The following is a 17,127-nucleotide window of genomic DNA, read 5'->3' as shown; positions in this document are numbered from 1 at the left end:
AAAAACAACAACAACAAAGCTAACAAGTCAACAACCAAATATTCAAAAAGCAACTACAACAACACCAACAAAACACTCTACACATTTTTGGTGTATTGCGGAATTTGTCTATCTGTTAACATTTTTTTTAACTATTTGCAGAGACGGCAAAAATGCTCACCAACACTTAAACACAACAACAATTTATTTGTGTGTTCGTTTTTTTTTTTTTGAGCACAGAAATATGTTCAAAGCCAACATACATACACACTCTCGCCAACTCATAGATACTTAGATCTGCATGCATTCATACAAAAGTTGTATGCATGTGCAATGCATGGCTGGATAGGAATGGAATGGCTGGCGAAAAAAATACAACAACAAAAAACTTGAAGTATCTCTCGCTCTTTTGACTAGTTTCACAAATATGACAATGACGGCAACGACGATCATTTGAGATCGCCTGACTGCTGCTGTTACTGTTGTTGGCAATGTGTGTAAGCCATGCAAACATACATACTGACGTACGTACTAACGTATACGTACTCGCCTGGCGATACTTCATTCCATATCACTCACTTCACCTTTATCACCTCTCCGACTCTCTTGCTCCTCTCATCGGAAATCTACTGGTATTTGTATGAAAAAATAAAATAATAATAAAAAACACAATCTTGAAAATGAACACAACATAGCGAAAAATAAACAAAAAACGCCATACACACACAATATAAATGAAGTGAAGTAGAAGCAGCAAAAAATAAAAAAACAACAAAAAGCTTTTGAAGCGAAAACATTCCGATGTGATGATTAAGACAAAAATAGAGCTAAAATTAAACGCGAACAACTTGCAAAACTAAACACCATACACAGGCACACACACACACAACAAGCGATGGGGGACAACAACGGCGGCCATCAGAACCCTGCCCCCGATCTCATAGCAGCACCCCACCATCGATCTCTGTAAATTGAACTGAACGAACGACCGACCGCAATCTTACAATTGCTCAGAGATATTTACAATTACATGAAAACGTAAACCGAAAAGTTTAAGTGAGGCAAACAAACAAATATACCAGCCAGTCAGCCGATCGACCGAACAAGAAGTCTAACTGACTGAGTGAATGACTGCCTCAAAAAAAAAAAAAAAAAAAAAAAAGAGCGCACCACATGTGAATGTGTTGCTGGCATATTTGGCTGACAATTGCTTGGTTTATTTGAGCCCAAAATATTTTTTCGGCCGGTCTGACAGACAGTCAGTCAGATAAACTTGTGGTATGTATGAAGTGGTGGAGAATTGGCTAAAATGAAAAGTCAATCTACAACAACAACATTTTGAAAGTAAACAAAATGTTTACAATTATTTTGGTTGTAATTTGGATTTTCGCCTTCTGTTTCTATTAAAAACAACAATTCGACAAAAAAAACTGTAAAATACACACATTCACACCATCAACAGTGAGTGAGGGGCCTTAATTTTTTTTATGGGAAATATTTGTTATCCGTATTTGTACCAAAGGGGGTCATCCCGTTGAATGTTATGCAATTTATTTTTTTGAATTGAAATTTCAATATTTTTTTTCTGTACAAAAAAAAAAAAAAAAAATGGTGAAATTTTATTTTGCAAAAATTATTTCAGATTGGGAAATATGCTGTTGTAATACAAAAATGAAAATGCCTTTTATATGGACAGGGGTATCTATACATTTTTTCTTTAGACAAAAACACGAAGTTGCGAGGACTTAGGTTTTTCAATAAAAATCGCAAAACTTCACATCGTAATTATTTTAAATAGACCCTCGAAAAATTTTAATTTTTTTATAGAAAAATAGGACCTTGGGATATGAAGAGGAAAAAAAGTAGGAACTGAGGATCTCCTAAGGTTTTTCTTTTTTTTAGAAAAATCTTGGTTAAATGGATCCTCGATTTTCTATAGAAAATAATCGAAGAACATTAGGTCCTACCTTTTTCTATAGAACACAATTTAGATGCCCTTAGATTCTATTTTTCTTTACAGAAAAAATCGGACAAATACCCGTAGATTGTATTATTCTTTATAGGAAAATCGACGACCTTTTTCTATAGAAAAAAAATTGCAGAACCTTAGTTCACAATGTTTTCTTAAGGAAAAAAATCGCAGAACCTAAGTTCTCAGTTATTTTCTATAGAAAATAATCGCAAAACCTCGGTTCCTTCTTTGTTTTAACCTCTCTCTGTTCCTTCTTTGTTTTAAGCTCTGGGTCTAAGTTCTATAGATAATTTCTGTTCGTAGTTGTTTTCTATAAAAAAATGTCAGCCACTAAGGTCTAAGTTTTTTTTTCTATAGAAAAAATTCATAAACTTGGGTCTATGTTTTTTCCTTTGAAAAAAATTGCAGACCCTTGGGTCTAAGTTTTTTATGTATAATTTCACTGAACCTTGGCTCTAAGTTTTTCTATTACGGTCTTAAATTTTTCTATAGAAAAAAATCACCAAACCTCAGTTTGTGATTTTTTTTTTATAAAAAAATTTTGTTACAGGAAAAAAGCCACATAACCTCAGTTTGCTTTTTTTCTATAGAAAAAAAAATCGGAGAACCTTAGTTTGTTTTTTTTTCTATAGAAAAAATTCGGAGAACCTTAGTTTGCATTTTTTTCTATAGAAAAAATTCGGAGAACCTTAGTTTGCATTTTTTCTATAGAAAAAAATCACAGAACGTCAGTTTATAATTTTTTCTATAGAAAAAATTCGCAGAATCTCAGTTCCCAATTTTTCGTATTGAAAACCTTCTATAAACTTCATTTTGAATTTTTTCTATAGATTTGAATTTTTTTATTTTCTTAATACACAAAATTCTCCCTCTTAAAAAATGCTAAAAATTTAATAAAATAATATTGAGGGTACTTACTGGTCTCTCGGATCCAGCCACGTTGTCTTTTTCGTATTATGATCTATATAATAGATTTTGCCATCGAAATCCTTGGCAATATGCGAGGACTTAGGTTTTTCAATAAAAATCGCAAAACTTCACATCGTAATTATTTTAAATAGACCCTCGAAAAATTTTAATTTTTTTATAGAAAAATAGGACCTTGGGATATGAAGAGGAAAAAAAGTAGGAACTGAGGATCTCCTAAGGTTTTTCTTTTTTTTAGAAAAATCTTGGTTAAATGGATCCTCGATTTTCTATAGAAAATAATCGAAGAACATTAGGTCCTACCTTTTTCTATAGAACACAATTTAGATGCCCTTAGATTCTATTTTTCTTTACAGAAAAAATCGGACAAATACCCGTAGATTGTATTATTCTTTATAGGAAAAATCGACGACCTTTTTCTATAGAAAAAAAATTGCAGAACCTTAGTTCACAATGTTTTCTTAAGGAAAAAAAATCGCAGAACCTAAGTTCTCAGTTATTTTCTATAGAAAATAATCGCAAAACCTCGGTTCCTTCTTTGTTTTAACCTCTCTCTGTTCCTTCTTTGTTTTAAGCTCTGGGTCTAAGTTCTATAGATAAATCGATGTTCTTTTTCTATAGAAAAATCGATGAAGCTTAGTTTTCAATTTTTCCTTTTTAAAAAGAAAAATGGCATGACCTAAGTTCTCATTTTTTTCTATAGAAAAAATCCCAAAAACCCAATTCAGAAATTTTTTACTATTAGAAAAATTTTTGAATTTATTCTCTATAGAATACACCTGTTGTATTTTTTTGTACTTGTACTGATCTTTATGGGAAAAATCTACGACCTGTTTCTATTAAAAAAATCACAGATCATTAGTTCTCAATTTTTCTTCCTTTAGAAAAAATCGCATAACCTAAGTTCTCAATTTTCTTCTATAGAAAAAATCGGAAAACTTATGTTCTCAATTTGTTTGCAATAGAAAAGAACTCGCAGACCATCAGATCGATTTTTTTCCTATAGAAACAACATCACAGACCTGCGGGTCTAAGTTTTTTTTATAGATAAAAATTCGCAGAACCTCCGTGCCAAGATTTTTCAAACAACAAACAATCCTTCAGTTCCTAATTTTTTCTATAGAAAAAACTCGGAGGCTTTCAGATCGCATTTTTACTATAGAAAACAAATTCGAAGACCTTCAGATCCTATTTTTTTAAATTTATCGAAAAATTCGGAGATCCTCAAATCGAAGTTTATAGAAAACAAATTCGGAGACCCTCTGAAAATTTGTTTTATGGGAAAATGTTCGGAGATCCTCAGTTCAAAGTTTATTACCATAGAAAAAAGTCGGAAAATCTCAGGCCAAAGTTGTTTCTATAAGGTCGAAGTTTTTTTTTTCATAGAAAACAAATTCGGAGACCCCCCTTAAAATTAAATGTATGGGAAAAATTCGGATATCCTCAGTTCAAAGTCTTTTTCGCATAGAAAACAAATCGGAAACCCTTAGGTTGAAGTTTTTTCTATGGAGAAAAAAACGGAGACCTCTGGTCGTAGTTTTTTATGAAACAATAATCGGATAATTTCTGTTCGTAGTTGTTTTCTATAAAAAAATGTCAGCCACTAAGGTCTAAGTTTTTTTTTCTATAGAAAAAATTCATAAACTTGGGTCTATGTTTTTTCCTTTGAAAAAAATTGCAGACCCTTGGGTCTAAGTTTTTTATGTATAATTTCACTGAACCTTGGCTCTAAGTTTTTCTATTACGGTCTTAAATTTTTCTATAGAAAAAAATCACCAAACCTCAGTTTGTGATTTTTTTTTTATAAAAAAATTTTGTTACAGGAAAAAAGCCACATAACCTCAGTTTGCTTTTTTTCTATAAAAAAAAAATCGGAGAACCTTAGTTTGTTTTTTTTTCTATAGAAAAAATTCGGAAGCCTAAGTGAAGTATTTTTTTCTATAGAAAAAATTCGGAGAACCTTAGTTTGCATTTTTTCTATAGAAAAAAATCACAGAACGTCAGTTTATAATTTTTTCTATAGAAAAAATTCGCAGAATCTCAGTTCCCAATTTTTCGTATTGAAAACCTTCTATAAACTTCATTTTGAATTTTTTCTATAGATTTGAATTTTTTTATTTTCTTAATACACAAAATTCTCCCTCCTAAAAAATGCTAAAAATTTAATAAAATAATATTGAGGGTACTTACTGGTCTCTCGGATCCAGCCACGTTGTCTTTTTCGTATTATGATCTATATAATAGATTTTGCCATCGAAATCCTTGGCAATATCCCAACCATCGGGCAGCGGGAATTCACCATGATGTAAATGTTGCTGGGATGAATGATGTTGCTGCTGCTGTTGGTGGTGGTGGTGCTGGTGCTGTGACGTTGTTTGGTACTGATGCGGGTGATGATGTTGAGGCGGTTGCTGGTAAGGATGTGGAGAAATATGCGTTGTGGATGAGGATAAATTGTTGGCATGGTGCTGCTGCGTTGATGCAATGGCGGCTACATTTGTCAACGATGTTGTTTGATGTGGTGGTTGCGGTTGGCTGTGATTGTATTGTTGATACTGTTGGTGTTGTTGTTGCTGCTGGTGGTGTGTGCTGCTGCTGGCTAGTTGCTGTAGAGTTGGCATAATTTCAATTTTGAAAATTTTGCACGTTGTCAACAGTAAAAGAAATAATATTTGTAAGAGAACAACACCAACTAAATGTGTTGTAATAGTAATAATGATGGTGTGCTGCTTCGCCAAAGCTGAAGATCTTAATCCAAAATATGTGATCTTTTGCCAAAATAAACGAAAAGTGCCAGTTAGTCAATCCCGAATATGTTCACTTGTTGTCATTATTGCAAAATTTTCGTTTTGGGGTATTTCGTTTCGCTCTTCAAAGGATTGGAACTTTAAAACCCCATTATAGTTACGTTGTTGATAATCGGCTTGTTTGTTTGGTTTGGGCCTGCTGGCCAACAATAAATCGTTTAAACTTGTTTCAAATTCGAAAATTTTCACAACCGCATTTTTGTCAACCTCCACATTTGGTGTTGTTGTTTATTTTTTTGGCCAAATTTTTTTGTTGTGTGTTTGAAAACGCGTTTGAAACCGTTGTTTCGTTTGGTTATTTGTGTTGTTCGTTTTTTTTTGTGGACCGTCCGAAAAAACGTTATTTGAATTTTTGATTTTTTGTTGTTGTTGCTGTTATCACAAAAACTATTTTTTCGGATTTTGTTGTTGTTGCTGGTTTTGAAAAAAGGTGCGCGCCGATTTTTTTCAAATTTCGTTTTGTGTTTGGTTTATTTTTGTTATTTTTTTCTGTTTCCTCTACACCTTCTACACCTTTTGTATGCGTATTGAGGTTATTTTTGTTTTCAAAAAATATGTATATTTTTTGTCATAAATATTAATTTCTCCACATGAAGATTAATGACATATTTCTTCGGTTTAGGTTGGACAACACTAGAGCGAGCTCATTATCACTGGGCACTAATTTCTTGACATAAATATTTTTTTTACTTTGCTTTTTGGTTGGATATTTTTCCAATATTGTAATTTTTTTTCACAAAAATTTTTAGGCTCTCTTTTATGGATTTTTTTGAAAATATTTTTCTATTTCTTTTTTCAATTAATATTGACCTTATTTTTTATATTTTTTCTTAGTTAATCACTTTGTTTCACTTAGTGTATTTTTTTAAATTCTGTTGCTTTTTGATTTCTTTGGAATTTGCTTTTATTTTTTTTGTAGTATTCAAAACAAAAATTTATTATTTTTTAAAATTTTCTATTCAGTTGAACTTTTTTTCACTCTTCTCAAAACGATATCGAAAAATTCTTGGCTTCCTCTTAATTTTTTTCTATTGTTGTTGTTCTTGTTACACAAAAAACTCCAACGATTACATCGAGAAGTATTGTTGTTGTATCTTAACATTTACTTGAATTGTACAACAATAACAAATAACGATCTCATCTTGCTACAACAACAACATGAACGATCTATAAAACGGACTTGTATCTCTCCTATTGCTCGATAGCTGGCTGGCATACAACTTTGTTAGTTTGCCTATATATGTGAGTACACGTGTGTATGAGTGTGTTGGTGTTTGTAGTTTTCAAGTTGCTGCTGCTGCTTTGATTGTATGTATCTATGAGGAGAGTCTGTGCACAATGGGATCTTAATCAATGCTGGTGCTGCTGCTGGTTGCGGCGGTGTGGTGTGGTGAGGAGATATGTTTTGCTGTAATTTAAACAACAAAAATCTCTGTCTCTCTCTTTCTGGCACAAAGATTTTATTTTACTTTAAATTGTAACGGCGGCGGGGTTCGCGCTCGCTATCTCTTTTGCTGCATTCCATTCCATTCACAGACAGAAAAAAAATTGTTTAATTTTTTCTTTTATAACACACGCAGCCCCTAGAGCTTCACATTCGATCACAAAATTTTTATTGCTTCACAAATCAAATATTTATTTCCATTAATTTTTCTTTTTTTCAATATAAACAATTCTTCACTCAATATATTTTTTAATTTAATTTATTTTTCATTTCATTTGATTTTTCGTACTTCTTTTCATTCCAATAAATTCTTTCATGTATGTTGTTTCTTTATTTTTTTCTGTGTTTCTTCTTTTTTATTTATTTTCTTTTTAATAAAAAAAACAGCAGTGTGCTCACGTTAATCCATCCATCCGTTACGCGTTACGCCGTGCCGTGAAGCCGTTTACTAAATGAATTGTATTTGCCCGTTACACTCAAATATTTTGTTCCAATGTGCCTCCATTGGCTCATTCTCTCGCTCACGCTCGCTCTCTTGTAGATACTTCACTCTCAGATACTTTACTCATTCGTAGTGTTTTTATCTATAAAATACCAAAATCAGGCATAAAATTGTATCTGAAGATCTTGTTGAGGGCAATTATTTTCGCTCTCGTGTGCTCTCGCTCTTCGCCGCTCTCTCTCAGTATGTGTACATTGCATACTTTGCCTACCAGTCATCATTTATTGCCAGTTTGAACTGTGATGCCTATTTGGCGATTTTTCCCTTATTATACCCTCGTCTGTTGTAATCACTCTAGCCTCAAAACTAATTGAGTAGATCGTCAAAATTTTGAATCGAATTGTCTTGCAGGCAGGTCAAGTTCGTAACGGTACCATCCAATGTATGTAATTTTGTGGGTTTGATCGCATTTTTCGATTGAATTTGGGATTCCCATTTGCTATGAAATCTCTCTAATAAAAATTATCAAATGGGGATCATGAGGATTTTGGACAAGAATTGGCCAAATCTTCGCTCCAAGAATTATCAATATTGTTCCGATTTTTTGGGGTTACCCATACCCTCAAAATTTCGGAATTTTGAGGTTTATGAGCGCATTTTCGACCGAATTCCCTACAATTTGGTATTTTGAATTCATATTTTGTGTCAAATTTTCACGCGGTAAGGGTACGATTACTCTCGAAGGGAGTAACCGCTTTCATCCAAACTTTGCACATCGTAAAATTTGGATGATGCAGTTCAAAGATGAGGAATATCGGCCCACTATTTCTGACACATCCCACACAAAATGCTCAACATTTTGCTGAATATTAATTTTGTAATATCATGCGAAAGGACTATCCAATTTGAACGTAATATTTTGACTTTGCACAACCTAATATTTTTACAAAGCCTATATATTGTTGAAAAATGGGACTTAAGTTTGACTATGTCAATGTCCGTGTATAAATGGCATTGATAGTGGTCCATTCGACGCTGATGTTCACCATCGATGCATATCGGCCCGTAGATCTTTCGTAGACTTTTTTCTCTCAAACACTCCAAGAGCTCCTCATCTGCTTGCGAAAGTACTCATGCTTCTGATACATACACCAGCACGGCTAGTATCAGCGTTTTGTAGAGTGTGAGTTTGATCTGGCGAGAGTTGACATTGTTTCTAAATTGTTTATCTGTTGACCAATACTATCCTTCTCCGAATCTCAAAACTGTTATCATTTGTTTTATTTATGATGTATCGAGGTAGATGAACTCAATTACCACCTCAATGCTGTAGTTTTCTAGATGGTCCGAGTCTACTGGACATCTTACGCGTTGAACCCTCGTTCGATATTGAAGGGTTTCGAAAGTTTCTTTCCGACTTTAACAGCTAAACTTGTGCCAATGTTAAAGAATGGGCGAGAATACATAAAACTAATAACTTAAATCTAAAGATTACAAAGTACTATTTACAAAAATATTTACATGTATACAAGCTGGCTTTATTTTGTAATGGAAAACTAAGTTCCTAATAAAGCCAGTTATTGTATATTACTATATACAATATTCTCCACATCCATCGTTGCGTACCGCCTGTGGTAAAACCACAACTCTCCATCCACAAACAGTATACCAGCTGCTATTAACTGCGATAGCGCCCCTGGAGGTAGGTTCCTGCAGCTTCGCAGTCCATCTGCATGTAGATCGCAGTGCAGGGCATCCTCCTCCGCCCTAAAGTAATCGTACATAATCGTATTAATTTGCAGGAATTCCGAACGCGGACATAGCTTTAATCCCTTATGGATGTATTGTTCTGTGGCTTTATAGTTTGTCAATTAGTTTATTTTTTTTCATTGCCTAGCCTATTCGGGATGACTGGTATGTACTTTCCGAAAGGAAATATACTCTACAAGCTTTAAGCTTGACTTCATTCTTTCATGTACGTACAATTGTATTAAATAAGATAAGGTATGTAGTGTATGTAGTTAATTTTATTTTTTAATATAATTAATTTATTTTATTTATTGAAATAAAACAAATAAACAGATTTAAAAACAAATACTAAAAATGTTTTCGGTATTTAATTGTAAAACAATAACCTCACATGTCTATTATTCTCGTAACCAATTTATTTACAAACCAGTGAGCGGAGCAGTATAGTCGGACGGGGCCGACCATACGATACCCTATACAATTACCACGGAATTCTAACTTTCTGCGGAAGTTTACTCCGATGTTTACTCGTGATATTGCATCCTATTGCCCGATTAGAGGTCAACAGAACCTTTTCCTTGCATTTTCGAATATTCAGTAAAGCCCTTCTAATTATTTGCCCAGATTCCCTTCACGGTGGGTTGTGTTGTGATGTTCGGATTATATTCGACTCGAAAACACACAAAAAATTAAGTTTTCAGGGTCCATTTGAACCGCTAAATATTGACCGATCTTTATCAAAACTGGCATGATTATTCCTTGGTCAAATCCTCTTCTCCATGTACAAATTCGAGATGTTTGGGCCATACATAATTGCGGCCTCTGGAGCGACCAGAAAAACCGACCAAAAATTATGTATTTGGTCCATTTCATCCCCTAAATATTAACCGATCTTTACCAAAAACAATAGGGGTCTTCATTGGCTAGAACCCATCCTACATGCAAAATTTGATTGGTGCATAACTGTCCATAACTGTGGCCTGTATCGTGTTTACAAATTATAATGGACGGACGGACACACATGTCTAGATCGACTCAGCTAGTTGAGATATGACGATCGGTATACATAAAGGTGGGTCTAGGACCAATATTTCGCGGCGTTACAAACTCCTGGGGCTGCACAAAGCAATAATACCCTGACAATATAGTTGTGTAGGGTATAAAAATTCCTCACAATTTTGTTCATTTTTGGGCAAATTTCACAAAAATACCAGGCGCCCAGAGGAAAATAGCAAATTTCCCGCAAAAAACTAGAGTGCCTAAAAGTATGCTACAAGTTTAGTAATTTCTTAGTACGGCGTTGCCAGATGCAATTTTTTTCTAATTTTTTGTTATTTTGTTTATTCTGGGCGTTTGGTATTTTTTGTGAAATTTGCCTAAAATGCACATTAGAATAATATCGGCCGAATAAATTCAATGGAGATTTTTGCTACTTCCATTGGACACTTTTTTTGCGAATGTGGGAAATAGTTAAACATGTCTTAACATTGTGTTCACAGAAATCTGCATATGACAGAATACCTAATCAACCTACACACCAATATCGACCATAAATAAAATTTGAGTACATTTGTTCTCTTATAGTAGTATCACCTCAACAGTACAATATAAATCTTATTTCCAACTCAAATCCATCGCCCAATCCTATACACAGTAAACTTAATTTCAAATGATATCTATCGGATCGCGTATATCAAAATTTTATAAAACTTAGTACCGTTAAGTACACATTTTCATTACTACCTACATCATACAAACCGACATAAATATTATTTCTCAATTTCAGGATTCCAGCTCTACCGGTCTACCTAATATCAACATGTACCAAATTTAGTACAATTTATTACACATCGGTAGAAATTTAAAAAAACATCATACATATTCCAATCCTTCACCAACATTGATCCTAACTCCAAATTTCAGGATTTCAGCTCTTTCGGTTCCCCTAAATCAAATTTAGTACCTAAAAGTACACATTTCCAAAACACCATGCAAACCCTAATTCTACATTTAATTCCAAATGTTAGGATACCATCTCTATAGGATCATCAAAATCCAAATTGTAACAAATTTAGTACCATTTAGTACACACAAGTTCGAATTTCCGAAAATACCAGCATTTCCACTTTTCTAGCTGTATTGTTTCACTCAAATCTAATTTGTACCAAATATAATACCATTTATACATTTCGTACACATATGTACAAATTTTCAAAACTACCTACATATCCAATCCTATACTCCGACGGTATTTTAAATATCAGGATTCCAGCTCCATTCGTTGTTCTAAATTCAAATTGTACCAAATTAAGTACTTTTCGTATGTTGACCCGACTTCTCAATCTTGACTCGCATTCCAAATTTAAGTTATTAGATTTATCCGTTCACATGCTACGAAATTGTACCAAATTTAGTTAATTTTAGTACTTTTCGGATACTAATAGTTCGAATTTGGTACATCTCACTCCATATGTGATCCTCATTCAAAATTTGAGAGTTCTAGCTCTACCTTTTCGCCAAATACAAATGGTTAAATTTTTTGTTCTTTTCGCGTACGCCTTATCTGACTAGGAGTGACCCCAATAATTTTATTTCCCGAAAACCCGATACAAACTTGCATTTAGTAATAACTGTGCCACATTTGCATCATTTGTATCTTCCCCATCACTTCAGTTTGTCGAGTTTTATTTACAACGTTTTTGTGACATCCAAAGTTGGTCACACTGATTTTAAAATAATTGTATTTTCTTTGGAATACACAACAAAGATACATTTTTTGTATTGTTGCTGCTGCTGTTGTTGTTATCGTTTAAAAAGATAAATTTTGTATTTTTTTTTTTTGTTTTTCAGTTTTGTTACAAAATTTGTATCCACTCGCAACAAAAGCACACAACACACACACGGACGCTCGCCATACACTCATCACTCGATTATGGTATGTGCTTATATTTCTCAGTTGGGGGAGAGTCGAAGAGCGGTGTTTTGCATTTTTTGTTGTGTTTTGGATTTTGTTTTCGACTACAATGAATATACCAACCGCATTCCTTTGGTGATATGCATGTATGTATCGGTGTATCTGTGTGTATGGTTTGTTGGCTGGCTGGATGGCTTGCTATCTGTCTGTCTGACAGTTTGTTTGTTTGTACGAACGTACGTACGTACATAGTACGTATGCATGAATGTTTATATTTATATTTTCATATTTTTGTGATTATCAAAGCATCTGCTGATTCTTTTTGTTGTTGTTGTTGGTGGTGTTTCAATTTTTTTGTTTTTGGGATGGTATTTACGTATCAGGCACCCATGCCACATTCGCAGCATTACTGTTTCTTGTCTCTTGGTTACAATGTTGTAGTTGTATCTGTATATCTCCTGGATTTGAAACAAACCGAAACAGTAAAACAATGCATTTTACTGGGAATTCTTCATCTAATCTTATTGGAATGTCGAAAATTGTTTCAGTTAAAGGGAAAAAATTAGTTGCAATTAATGAGAAAGTAAACAAATTGTGTATGCGGGGATTTTTCCTATGTATTTGAATTTCAAAATAAAACAAAGATTCGAATGGAATACTAAAAACAAACATTTTTATAGAATGAGGTGTTAGGTGATTTATGTATGGACCAGTAGAAAAATTTTCTGCAAATGGGGAAACCTCCGAAAGATAATCAATACGACTATAAAAGGCTATTGAATAAAAGTAGACGTTTATTATCTCAGATCAATAGGTCATTCATAAAAATCGGTAGGTCCTTAAACATTTAGACATATACAGTATAAACTTGATAATCCGAACCTCGACTGTCCGGATTATTCGGTAATCCGGACTGCATTTCACAACCCATTGCGTATCCTATAATCCGGATTGATTGATCTATTTGACTCAAAAATCCGGATTGTAAAGATACGTTACTTTTTATTTTAATAAAAAAATCGTTGCAAATTTAATTGAAAATGGTACCTATTATATTCAAAGTTCATATTTTTGAAATGAATAATTTTCATTTTTAATAAAAGCATAAAAATAATTAAATTATCACCAAATTAATATAAATTTAAACCAATTAATAAAACTCGATAATCCGGAAATCTCGGTAATCCGGATTGGGGTCTGCAATCAATTATCCGGATTAGCGAGTTTTTACTGTAGTCCTTACAAAATATTCCCCAAATAAATTGAAAATTTTAATTAAAAATCGGCGCTCAGTAGAATCCTTGGAAAAATATTCGCATCAGTTCGATTTTTGAATTGGTCTTCAGAAACTTGTAAATCAGTTGGTCTTGGAAAGTTATTAATTCCCCGCTTAAAGCCATGTTTGTCGTAGAACAAATATTTTGAAAATCCTCTACTCTTTCTGTTCCTTGGACCCTACAAAAAATATACTCTTACGCGTGTTCTTAAGCCAGAAGAAAAGAAATCACCAAACTATAGACACTCAGTTTGGCAAATTTTTGGGTGGAACCTTGATAATATATATACCAAATCCACGGATTATTTTTAAAAATTCACATCTTATACAGACCTTCAAAAAATATTTTTGGCACACATTAAACTAGACTCAATTCAGTACGCTATGCCAAATTTCGTGTAAATCGAAGTATATATTGGCTAATTCATGCACCATTTACATTATATCGGATGAATATTTATATGGGAGTTATATCCAAATCTAAATCATCCCTTGGAAAAATAATATTAAAACCAGTAAGGAAAGTAGTAAAGTCGGATACCCTTCACCACTTTAGGTATAGTCTACATATGTCTCCTAACAGACTCTACCTTTTCGAAAGAACATTGCCGTAATATAATATATCTAAATCTGTGCCGTTTTTTACGAAGCTTAGCAGACATCATTCTAGACTCAATTCAGTACGCTATGCCAAATTTCGTGAAAATCGATATATATATGTAGGGACTTTATGCACCATTTACATATGATCGGACAAAACTATATATGGAAGCTATATCTAAATCTGAATCTGGAAGCTATATCTAAATCATTCTAGACTTATTTGAGTACGCTATACCGTATATCGTGCAAATCGAAAGATATATAGTGATTTTGGTGCACCATTAACATAAAATCGGACAAAACTATATATGGGAGCTATATCTAAATCTGGACCGATTTTCACGAAACTAAACACACATCATTCTAGGCTCAATTCAGTACGCTATGCCAAATTTCGGGACTTTGGTGCAACACTTACATACAATCGAACAACACTATATATAGGAGTTATATCTAAATCTGAACCGATTTTCACGAAACTCAGACCTATAGACCTAATTGAGTAAGCTATGCCAAATTTCGTTCAAATTGAAATATATATATAGGGGATTTGGTACACCACTTACATAAAATCGGAAGAATCTATATATGGCAGCTGTATCTAAATCTGAACCGATTTTATCGAAATTCAGCACACATCATTATAGACTTATTTGAGTACGCTATGCAAAATTTCGTGCAAATCGAAAGATATGTAGAGACTTTAGTGCACCATTTACAGAAAATCGGACGAAACTATATATTCGAGCTATATATGTAAATCTGTACCGATTTTCACGAAACTTTGCACACATCATTCTAGACTTAGTTTAGTACGCTGTGCCGAATGTCGTGCAAATCGAAAGATAAATGGGCACTTCAGTGCACCATTTACATTAAATCGGACGAAACTATATATGGAAGCTATATCTAAATCTGAATCTGGAAGCTACTATATCTATACCTAAATCATTCTAGACTTATTTGAGTACGCTATACCGTATATCGTGCAAATCGAAAGATATATAGTGACTTTGGTGCACCATTAACATAAAATCGGACAAAACTATATATGGGAGCTATATCTAAATCTGAACCGATTTTCAGGAAACTTAACACACATCATTCTAGATCTAATTCAGTCGAAAGATATATAGGGACTTAGGTGCACCATTTACATAAAATCGGGCAAAACTATATATGGGAGGAATATCTAAATCTGAACCGATTTCCCCCAATTTCAATAGGGTTCGTCCTTGGGCCAAACAAATGAACTGTACCAAATTTCATCCAAATCGGATTATAAATGCGACCTGTACTTTGTTTACAATTTAACACCAACAGACGAACAGACGGACGGACGGACATGCATAAATTGACTCAGAAAGTGATTCTATGCATATTCTCAAAAGGAACCATGTGTCTATCTCGTTTCCTTTTGCATGTTACAAACATATGCACAAAGACATAATACCCTGTACCACAGTGAGGTGAAGGGTATAAAAATACCCTTTTAAAATCCACGCCAATACCAAAATTTGTCGATATTGTTATGTGTAGGCTACACTAATAAGTGGACCAATATTGATCGCTTTAAAACCCTTTGGTCCTTTGAAAAATTCACGTTTGATTTGGTCCATAAAACAATATTCTTCAAAATTCCTCGAAGACCTTCTAAGGCGTTCAATGGCGGTAAGACCTTCCATATGTCTTTAAAAGTTCGAAGAAATTCCATAGGCCTTTAAGAGTCCGAAGACCTTCCATAGGATTCATATGGTTCGAAGAACTTCCATATTTCTTATAAAGCTAGAAAATATTCCATAGGTTCATGTGCCTCGAAGTTATTCTATAGGCCTTCTACACCCAGTATTAATCCTAATAGATTAAATAACAAATAAAATTTCATTGATTATTAACAACAAACAACAATATCAGCGGCTTTTAAACACAATGTTTTTGTTGTTGTGTCGGCTCAATTAACAATTAACTTTGGAATTTAACAAAAATATAAAAAACCAGTGAGCGGAGCAGTATAGTCGGACGGGGCCGACCATACGATACCCTACACAACTACCACGAACTCTAACTTTCTGAGGATTTTTATTCCGAGTCTGAGTAATATTTCGTGATATTTGCCCCCTCTTGTCCGATTAGAGGTCAACAACACCACTTCCTTACTTTTTTCGAATATTCAGTACAGTCCTTCTAATTACTTGTCCAGATTACCTTCACGGTGGATTGTGTTGTGATTTTCGGATTATACTCGACTCGAAAACACACAAAAAATTAGTTTTTGGTCCGTTTCATCCCAAAATTTTAATCTGATCATCACGGAAAATTGTAGGCGTTTTTCTTGACCATAACTGGAACTTCATGAAAAATTTCAAAGCCATCAGCGCGATATTTCCTCCTCTAATGTGGTAATGGGTTACTAAATAATATCTGAATACGTAAGCACCTGTAAATATTTGACTGTAACTTCCACATCTGAGTAGATACATCACTATATTTGGTATCAATTTAAAGGCCAACCACTCCTCTTGGATATGCTATCAACTCCTCGGGTCTACATCTTCCATGAGTAAATATATATGCCATAGAATACAAATTTTGTCATTTTTCACACAAAAGTCAGGGTCCATTTGACCCGCTAAATATTGACCGATCTTTATCAAAACATGCATGCTTATTCTCTGGCCCGATCCCCTTCTCCATGCAAAAATTCGCGGTGTTTGGGCCATAATTGCGGCCTCTGGAGCGATCAGAAAAACCGACAAAAATAATGTTTTTGGTCCATTTCATCCCCTAAATATTAACCGATCTTTTCCAAAAACAATAGGGGTCTTCATTGGCCAGAACCCATCCTACATGCAAAATTTCGTGAAGATTGGTCCATAACTGTGGCCTGTATCGTGTTTACAAATTATAATGGACAGACGGACGGACGGACGGACGGACGGACGGACACACATGTCTAGATCGACTCAGCTAGTCGAGATATGACGATCGGTATACTTGAAGGTGGGTCTAGGACC

At 33.9% G+C, this 17,127-nt stretch overlaps 1 protein-coding gene across 1 annotated transcript; it reads right to left on the bottom strand.

The window, feature by feature from the left end:
* Positions 1 to 5,068: 5,068 nt before the first annotated feature.
* Positions 5,069 to 5,499, bottom strand: LOC133338000 (protein kibra-like; the record flags this gene model as incomplete). The annotated part of the gene is made up of 1 exon (XM_061546189.1): positions 5,069 to 5,499. A coding segment is annotated over exon 1 (431 nt), but the record flags the coding sequence as incomplete, so codon positions are not given.
* Positions 5,500 to 17,127: the final 11,628 nt, after the last annotated feature.

Source organism: Musca vetustissima, unplaced genomic scaffold (assembly GCF_032173495.1).
Source record: "Musca vetustissima isolate MV318-11 ecotype Yass unplaced genomic scaffold, APGP_CSIRO_Mvet_v1 utg92465, whole genome shotgun sequence".
Taxonomy (NCBI): Eukaryota; Metazoa; Arthropoda; class Insecta; order Diptera; family Muscidae; genus Musca; species Musca vetustissima.
This window is presented reverse-complemented; position numbering and strand designations above follow the sequence as displayed.